Source organism: Aplysia californica, unplaced genomic scaffold (assembly GCF_000002075.1).
Source record: "Aplysia californica isolate F4 #8 unplaced genomic scaffold, AplCal3.0 scaffold00020, whole genome shotgun sequence".
In the NCBI taxonomy this organism is placed as follows: domain Eukaryota; kingdom Metazoa; phylum Mollusca; class Gastropoda; order Aplysiida; family Aplysiidae; genus Aplysia; species Aplysia californica.
Genome location: NW_004797290.1, coordinates 357,175 through 367,424, shown reverse-complemented (window position 1 = coordinate 367,424; position 10,250 = coordinate 357,175). Strand labels below are relative to the sequence as shown.

Sequence of the window (10,250 nt, the reverse complement as noted above, 5' to 3'; positions counted from 1 at the left end):
TGTGTGACGGAAAAAGAAAGATATATGAAATGTTGTATAGGGCATTCGATTCGAGCTAAGAATAAGTGGTTGCAGATCTGGCACTTGAAGATGATGATGATGATGATGATGATGATGATGATGATGATGATGATGATGATGGTGATGATGATGATGATGATGATGATGATGATGATGATGATGGTGATGATGATGATGATGATGATGATGATGAATGATGCCTTCGAGGTGAATCGAGGAGCCGTTTTGATAAACACTTTTTGGGGGAGAATTTTATTATTTGCATTTACTGACTGAAAGTGAGTTAAGACTCTCTCTTCTTACTTTGCTTTTTCAACAATGATGACGAAGAGGATGATAACGATATGATAAGGATGATAATGATGGTTGTCATTGTATTTTGCTTTCATCTCAGATTCGATTCACTGTCATTACTGGGTGGAGACTAGGGCGAGGACCATGTGGACCAAAATGTTCTGTAGGAGACATTGGTCGTTCTACGGATACCCAGCGACATCTGATGACTACCAGCAATCCTGAGTACTTCGGTTCTTGGACACTTGAGGTAACCATCTCTCCCTGTCTGGATGTGTGGCGATAGACTGACTACTGCTACAGGCTACCTAGAAGTTAAACATATCCCGCCCCCCCCAAAAAAAAACACCAAAAAAACTATAAAAAAGAAGAAAAAAAAAAGAAAAAAAAGTTTGTCTTTATACATCACCACGGTCACAGTCTTTTGTATCATACATGTGTTGATGGATGCTCATTGTTTAAATGGACTCATTCTGCGTGATCAGATCAGTTCCCATTGATGGTGGCCCATTGCACACTGAAGTTTATATTGAGCCCTACTTTGCTCCATCAGATTTGACCCGAAAGTACAGAAAGGCCTATTGCAATCAATAGGCATACTAAAAGTCTGACTCCCTAAATTCGTAGTAGCCTCTTGGTCTTGATCGTTTTGTTTTCATAAAATGTCTTAAACGTATCACACAGTGTTAAAAGAAAAACCCAAAAAGATAAACAAACAAACAAATAAACAAACAAAGAACAAGCATGTTTCATCTTCAAGGATTTCATCAACTTGTGCTACAGTTCTTGCCCTTCCAAGAGGGAAAATCTGGCTGCTGTTAAATGTATGGAATGTGTCAAATGTGTTACAGTGGAGAATTGCTGAAACTTAATTGCACAGCGCACCGGCTGTACGACATAGCTGCAATCTCTCTGTGACTACCACCGCGACTCCGGATCTTGCACACCAAAAGAAGCAGTTCGATATAAGAGGGGCGATACTTTATTTGTTTATACTCCCGTATTTTTCAGACGTGGATAGTGGGTTCGGGTAAGATAGAGTATCTCTCAGATACCACTGGGCCTTTTCACCTGCACGTTGAGCGGTCTTGTCTCATCTCTCCTTACTACTGAGTCTAGAAGGACGGTGCCAGTAACACAAAGCTTTCATTATCATTACTATCACCATCAGTAGCATTCTCGTGTTCTCCCAGCTTATGGTTTTGCCCTGAAATACCTCAGTTGGCATTATATTGAACTGCAATGAAAATAATACTGGTCTGAATCCCCCTGAGACATTTTAGAGTTTGGTCGAAGTCAGAATTTTCAAAGCTGTCGATCCTTTTCGCCTGATTCTGTTTGATGGGGTCTTTTAAATGACCCTGAACTTACAGATTAAGTTAGGTTTGCGGAGAGAGTCTTGTGTCAGATATTGGTCCATTAGAAACATTCATCTTTTCTTGAACTAAATTTGCAGGTTAATAAGTGGAGACACATTTCTTTGTACAGTGGTAAATACTCATGTGAATCCGACTCTTCCTATGCAATTGGATCGAAGTCCATGTTGAAGTAAATGTTGGCTATCGTTTAACCGGTATTGGTTAATTTTTCTTCTCCCCGCCCCCTCCAACGTATTTTATTTGAACTAGAAAATGATTCAGGGTCACCTTGGGGATCACAGTTGGCGCCGAAGGTCTTTTGGTCTTTTCTCAAGTATCGTCTCCCTTCTTCGTATCTGATGCGTCCCTCTTTAAATTCAGATACTACGGATCTTACGAGGGAGAGCCAGACAAGGCGGTCCCGAGTAGTTTATTCCCAGGTGGTATTGGTAGGATCGTTTGTATGCTTATATTACTAATTGTTATACGTGAAGAGATAGTTGCTTTGTATGATACACATTAGATATGTTGGCACAAAAGACGAGGGTTCGAACAAATGATATGGGAGTCAACACGGTATCTTATTTGTATTTGATTGTTGTTGTTTTTTTGAGAGATATATGCGAAAAGAAAAGCTAGATAAGAAAACGTTTTATTAATCTTCACAAAGAAAATTCGCTACGAATAGCAAATTATATATGCACACAAACACACATGTCAATGTTAACACTCATATGCGCCCTCACAAAGACACACGCGCACACACACACACACACACATACACGCACACAAACTCACACACACATTCACACACGCACTCACACAAGCAGATTCACTCGCACGAATAGTAATTGGATGGGCAGACAAAATTAAATTGTTCTCGCACAGATGACAGTGCCTGGGTAGCTTGAACTGATGACGGTGTGAATGAATTAAAAAAAAAATTCAGTTGGTTCTTGATCGAGAATAAATGATGAAAATTTACTTCAATAAGATGTTTGGTATTCTGGAGTTGAAGGGATATTTGGTGCCAGGAGCGGTCTTTATTGCGGCTCTCGTAATATTGGTATTCTAAAGCTCAGTGAAAGAGTGGAGTGAAATGCATTTTTAGCTTTATAACTTTTGCTGTTTTCCTCTGTCCATACGCAATTGCTTATTAGAAGTGTTACCACCGTAACACGAAATTCCGACAGTAATTAATTAAGCTTTCGATATAATTCCTTAAGAACGTTTCCCGTACAAAGCTACATTGCCATTGTATAAGGTACGAGTTAGTTTCTCTAAACATAACAGTTTAAAGTGCCGGTTTAGTTGAAGGTCTACCGCATCGTTTCTGGTGTAGTTGAAGGTTTACTGCTGGACCTGTCTGAAAACTGGTTTAGTTGAAGGTCTACCAGTTTATACAGGCTTGGAACTGTCATTGGCCATATCAAAAATGTTTTGGAGGTTGTAGTTTGTCGGGGCGGGTGTGTGTGTATTTGTGGGTGTCTGGGTGGGGGGGGGGGGGGGTGCAGGAGCAGAAATAGGGGGTTAGGGTGGGGTAGAATTTTCACAGTCCTGTCTGGTCACTTGAAGCTCGATTTACTTGTCAATCACAAACTTTACAGATGCAGATTTATTTGATCTAAACTACACCATAAAATGAAGCAATCCTACATACCGTGTAACACCACCATCTTGGGTCTAAATGCCCCCCCCCTCCCCCATGCGCTGTCGTTACAGTGGTCAATCAGTGGGGACTTATTATGCTTGATTGAGGTAGACCGTGGTCACCGGGGAGGGACTTGCAGTAGACGTTGTGCGTTAGACCTTCAAAAAACTAAACGGGTGCCAAACGTTTTTTCCCCAGATTCCTTCAAAAAATGTGGGCCTCAATCCTATTTTTAGAAACGTTACAGATGTCATCAACAGTAACATCACTGGTAAAGTGATGGCAGTGAACTTTCCAACAAACTCGGTTCAGGAAATAGCCCAGTTGTACTTGAGTATTGATGCCACCCTGCGGTGGACTGATATCGTGTGAGCATGTTTTTGTTGTTTTGCTTTGTTTTTTAATGCTTTTATTTTAGCCTCTCCAAAACTGGGTTCTTAAGTTAGAGTGCAACTTAATATAATTTCTGACCGATGAGGGCAGATATTTTAACGGTATTTTCACCCCTGCACTTTACTGAGTACCGAGAGAAAATTCTCCCTGCACTATAACGTGTTCACTTTTGTCTGTCCGCGTAGAAGAATTCTCGCTCATTTATTAATGTACTTATACCCGGACCATCAATGATTTATTTATAGAGGCACCAGCCATCCATGTCCAGGTGCTGTTTTAGCCTGTACTTATACCCATGGAACTTTGCATGGTACTTTCTCCTCCTGTAGGTCAGTGACCTACATTTGGTCGCTATATAAAACGTCATCCTTTGGGGGGTGCATAAATAGGATCACTACACAAAACCTAGCCTTTAACTTGATCCTTTTGAGACAGCGACACCACCCTGCCCAGTATTTTAGTGTAATAGTATACTTCAAGGTTCCTTGCGGAGACTGGACGTATCCACGTGGGTCTCGAAAAGTACACACCCTGTCTATTGGACTGAGTTTGATAAGCGTAAGTTATGGCGTTTAAGAAAATCGGTGTTTTAGGTAGATCTATATTCTGTAAACCCATGTTATTTTTTTTGACTCGCTTTAGGCTTTAATCAAGTCGGAATAATAGTTTGCAATGACCATCATTAATGGGCTTTTAAATTCTGTTGGTCATCTAACTTTCAGACCCGCATGCAGGACCTGAGAAGATTACACAGAGCGATTTATTTTTAAAAAATCTTCCTGTAACCACGGCCAGACAAAGGTGTACAAGCTATAGTTGGCAGCTATCATCATTAAAGGACTTTTAGATTCAGTTGGTCGTCCAACTTTTAGACCCGCATGCAAACCTGAAAAAGATTAAACGGAGCGATTCATTATATTGAAAAATCTTGTTTTAATTGCGATCAGACGAAATATGGGATGCCCGATTTCTATAGAGTTCAACAACAGACTGATATGTGTCTTATGGCTTTCCAGTGATACACTGCCCTTGAGAATGTTTGCACCTTTATCACTGACCTAATTATGGATTTTTTGAAGAAGCTGAGGGCATATCTATCGTACGTAATTTGCCGCTTTATTTTGAAAGTTACAGATGTCAGAATCAAAATGGGATGATAGGGTGTTTGTGTGTTCATATGAAATGTCATGGGTTGCTGTTTATATTTCTCATGTTATTTTCCCGTTTACCAAACCGAAATAACACGTACGTATCTATTTCTGGTTACACAAAAATACAATTTTAATGTAAGACTTGTTGTATGAAAACTGGGCATCTGTGACTAAATCCACATTCATCAAAACAGAGTGTTATTTTTTAAAATGGAATGTTGTTATCAGGTTGGACGGTGACTCTTGGGTGGACACAAATCTTCAGAGCTGTAAGCCGGACAAAGAGTCTAACCGCTGCCAATTTCGGTTGCAACAAAAAGTCCAACCCGGGATCAGGAATGATACGTCGTTACCCAACTACAGTTCTCTGGTTTTATACAAGCCAGTTTACAGGTATCTTTCGGGTATGTTGTCCTGTCGGGGAGTTTCCGGAAAGGAGAGGTTTGGGGGGGGGGGGGGGGGGGGGTGTCAAAGAATTCAAAAGACTTTTTTCACATACTTCTTTCAGTTTGTCGACTGATCTTTAAGTTCAATTAAAAAAGTAATTTCTTGTTTGGATTCTTTTACAATTTTGTTTGTGTAAAGTGTACGTGAAATTGGGGACTCGTGTGACACCGAAGCTCTTGGTGCATTTTACTTCTGAAAGATTTTCATCTGTATGGGAGTTTCACCCCGAACAATATGAGCAGCTGTAATATATAGGAGATTTGATTGATATTTGATTGAACTTTTACTGTTAGGGCATCTGTTAGCTTAGTTGGTATCATGCTTGACTATGGAGCGGGTGGCCCCGGCTGGAATACCCAAAATAGCGTTCTAAAAATGTAGATCGTTTTCGGAAGTTTTTAAGGTTCTCCATCCATTTGACTCGGTCCTATCGGAGGTGGACGTTGTTTGTTTGTTTGTTTAGTATAGGGTTTTACGGCGCTCGCAACTGCATAAGGTCATATGAGCGCGCGGGACACACCTAATACTTTTTCGTTGGTAGGAAATTTTGAATTTTGCCCGGGTGGCGGCCGAAGCCTACTCTTATCGATTTTAGACCACCAAGGGATCTTTAACGTGCGCAACTTGCACACGGGCCCTCCGAGATTTTTCGCCCTTGTCCGAGAAGGCTAGGTGTAGATCTTTCCTACCAGAAGATCAGGGGTGTGGCAGAAAGACAGCAGTTAGGAGGAGCCAAGGAGTAGCAGTAGAAAGGCTGCAGAAAGAATCAGGAGCCCAGAGGAGGGGGCAAAGGATGTGAGGGGGTGGGGGCAGAAAGTGGAAATGAAAGCAGACAACAGAACAATGTTAGAGATCAGGAAAGGATGTGAAAGGAGACAATTTTAGAGAAGAAAATTTTTTGGTCGCTACCCGGAATCGAACCCGGGACCTTTGAATGAGAGGCCAACACCTTAACCTCTAGGCCACGAGAGCGCCCCGGTGGACGTTGGATTCGAGGCCCCACCTCATAAAATAATCTTACAGTGTTGAAAGTGCGTCTAACCTATTAATTGACGATGAAAATATGTCCTGCAGCTGTTGTGTACTGAAGAAGAAGGAACAGATAGTGAGTCAACAGACGTACTATGCAGACTTTATTGCCTCTGTTCCATTTTGAAAAGAGTGAAGCTGAATGAGGAAACACAGATCCCTATCGCTGCCATTGACAGAGATGGCGACATAACACAGTGTCGCTCTGCACGATGGATAGCGCTTGGAGATCTGTCTCTAATGCGGAACACGACGGTCACCCCCGAGGTGAGTGTGCCAGATCTGAGAACAACCATATTATCACTGTCCACATTGAAGATGTATCAGCTATGATTTAGTTTAAATTAGCTCAGCGAACGGCAGATTACAATAGTATATCGTATACTATACAATAGAGATTCGAATTCATGCATTTCCAGCAAATTTGATATATTGGTCTTTGTGTCCTTCCAGATTTCAAATTACCCCTGTAACAACAGATCTCTTTGTACATCGTGTTTTGCAACACCTTTTTGATACGCATAACAGATATCTGAACTTGGCTGGGTGGAATACTTTCCTGATCACTCAGGCTGTGTTTTGTTGTTCAGTGTAGATATGATGGGGAGTCACGTCCCATTTCTCTTCAGCTATTTGAGAAAATTGAACTAATTTTAATATATTATGTTTAACGGTAGTCATTCTCTCAAAACCGTTCAAAGACTTAATGACCTTTCCAGCGATCTGCATTTGGCTTCAGAAGTTTGAGGATACGCCCACTCCCACTGGAAGATGGGAATGTAGCCTTGTGTCGGGTGTCTGAAAAAGGGACTCGTATAAAGGGCAATAACCCCGCCATGTTCGCAACAATTTCAACCAAACTTCGAGCAAATAAACTTCAACTAAGAGAACATAAAGATTATCAATATGAAGGAAATCAACAGATGTTTGCGAAAAATGTCAAGCTTAAAAAATCAACTGGCTGCCTGAAACGTTTTGAAATTTGAAAAAAAGTTAAAAAGTTAACCTTCCTGTCACATCAATGATCTTAGGGTAGGTAAGATAGAACATCTAGTCTTAGCAGATAAGTGCGAAAAATCTCGAAGGTCCCGTGTGCAAGTAGCACTAAAGATCTCTTACTGGTCCTAAAATCGATATAGCGTAAGCGTCGGCTGCCATCCCGGCAAAGTTCAAAATTGATTCTTACCAAAAGCTGAAAATTTTATAGTCAGCATAAACAAACCCCATTTTTAAATGTACCTTCAAAATCGAAATGTGACTGCCGAAAAGCAAAGGGACCCACAATATTTCACCAGTGGTAGAAATAAATAAATGGTACAGTGTGTTGTCTTTGAAAGTCGTATAAGAATTGACATTAACTACATGTATTCATTATGCGTTCCTCAGTGCAAGGTAATTATACGGCCATATGAGAGAGACAACTTCCACGATGGAGACTGGGGTATAGTTAACCTTATCGTTGATGAATGCCCGCCGCATGCAGTCAGTCTAGGTGACATCTTTCTTCGTCCATTCAGAGTCATTGCTGTCACGCAAGTACAAGTGAGTGAAAATTAAAGCAGTAGCGGTACCCAGACAGCAGTGTGGGTCTTGTGCTCTTTTCAACAACACAGTCAATCGTGTCAATCGTTATTTTGAATACTTGTACCTTTAAGTAATGAATTCCACAAACTGGAATGTTAATACTGGTTTTCTCGCTATACTATTCAGTTGTTTGTATTTATTATTTATTTTTATGCTCAGATTAAATGGCAGGTTTTCCTGGTGTGACGGTGAAGAATTCAAGTGATCTAAGTGCTATTGAATTGTTAAAATTACTAAAAAAAAATAATTGTCGGCCAGCTGTTCGGACGTACATTTTGTATTAAAAATTAAAATCTCGCATTATTTGCCAGAGTTGTGTGAAAGCTAGAATACATGTAATAAAAATAAGGATATCTTAATTCCCTGTCTCGCGATACCCTCAAGCCTAAACCACAGCGGGGAAATGTTAACGTTAAGTTAGCATGTGTGCCCGTATAAAAAAACGATACAACTTAAATACCACAAATGATACAAGCTAAAATTGACCAAAATATTGTACCGCCGCATTGTCCCATTCACTTCTTGAAATTGCCGCAAATGGAATTCTGCCTTTGAGATAGCAAAAAACTAGCGGTCTCGGAAGGTGGGTACTGTGATTCCCCAAAACAATTTACCGCTTTTCCCACTTGTTCTGAGTTTTTTTCTTATTTTTATTTATTTATTTATAATTTTAGAAAATCAACTTATTTTGTTTGTGATCAGTTATTACAATATATGCAAACGTTTGCAAAACTTGGAGGAACTAAAGACATATTATCATGATTGAATTTCTCCTTAATCTTTTGGTAGCTCTACTCGTTAAATATCGTATATAAAATAGGAATGGCAATAGCAACATGCCAGGTTTATAAAGTTAAATATTGGAGACCAAATGGGCTATCTAATAATTGAGTTTGTCATTCTAAACTCTTTTTTGACGACATTTTTGCTATTTGACGTCACTTTAAGACTGCTTTGAAGACCTAAAATAACGTCGATATTCATATACATTTTTAAGTTTATCTTTTCTTTTTCTGAAATCTAAAAAAGACGGCCCACAACAAGCAGACTATGAATTATACAAATCACTGTTTTTGATTTGTATATGATTATTCAAATTTGCCACAACATTACCTTTTAACGCTGATTGAGATGGTATGGGCACTTAACAAGATCAACAGGATTTGCAAAGATGATCCTACTAGGCAATGTACAAGGAGAGAGAAGGAAACGCAGACAGAAAAAGAGAAGGGAAGACAACATAACGGAATGGACAGGTTTTAACTTCGGTGAAGCCCCCCCCCCCCCTAAAAAAAGGCTGAAAATAGAGGAGAATGTAGAAAAGTAGTTGCCTGATCCTCCCTGGTGCCCAACGGTCCTCTAAACTATGGGATAAGTATATAAAAAAAATAAAACTCAAAACAAGAACAAACCTGAAAGAAGGTAACGAGATGACACCAGAGAGCGGACGGGTACAATTTGGACACGGAAAACAATCGGTAGGAGAGAGTGGATGTCATTGTTGGAGGTCTAGATCTCGCAGTGGACTGACAACGCCTGGACAGAAACAAATCCCGAAACATAGACTACGTAATTATAAATAGATAAGGGAAAAGTGAGAAGTGAGTTCCTTTGGCTTGCTGTCGGATAAGACGTGTGTGCCCACTTCCTCAAAGAGTTCTGAGTTCTTAGTTTTAGTAAGAGTTTTACGGCACGTGCAAGACATAAAGGTCATATAAGGGCTGAAGATTAGAGGTGTTACAAGAGAGTAACAAACACAAATAGGAGGAAGAAAGAGAAGGACGATAGTTTTTGATAGGAAAGAAGGGGGAAATCACACCAGAGCAGCCGCCTTCCACCCATGTTATGACGTCTGGTGTATGAGGGTAAGTCATTTCAATGTTCTTGGTATTGATGCAGTTAATGTTACTGAAATATCCTTCAATCTGTCTGTATGCCTAACAACCAATGCGATCTCTTTTGTACTTTTTTAGTTCATGGTCCAGACTGTCGCTAACTTGACTACTCCCGAATTTGTGAGCCCAACGCCGTGCGTGACTGCTGCAGGCATGCGTGTTGCATCCTTCTATGTTTATCCTGGGTCCACTCTACATATACCCTTGCGTGCACGGCCATCGTTAGACAGCTTGTCGTACGTGTAAGGACCAGTTCTTTAATGTTGTGTATTTGTGAGACAGCGTGGTGGAATTTGGCTCTCGTCAAAATAATCAAAGTGAAGAAACTTGCATTTTTCTGTAGGTTTCTGAATTATTATCAAATTTTTGTTTTTTGGCTCAACACCGTTCATGCCCATTAAAGAACTCATTTCTGAGTGGGTTTTTC

At 40.2% G+C, this 10,250-nt stretch overlaps 1 protein-coding gene across 1 annotated transcript in view; it reads left to right on the top strand.

Annotated features, from left to right (window-relative positions):
• LOC106012939 overlaps positions 1–770 on the top strand; it is a 2,117-nt gene extending 1,347 nt beyond the window's left edge. Inside the window, exon 2 of the mRNA XM_013087323.2 lies at positions 416–770. Within this exon, the coding sequence (XP_012942777.1) occupies positions 416–601 (186 nt within the window). The 3' untranslated portion in view covers positions 602–770. The remainder of the gene's footprint in view (positions 1–415) is intronic.
• Positions 771–10,250: the final 9,480 nt, after the last annotated feature.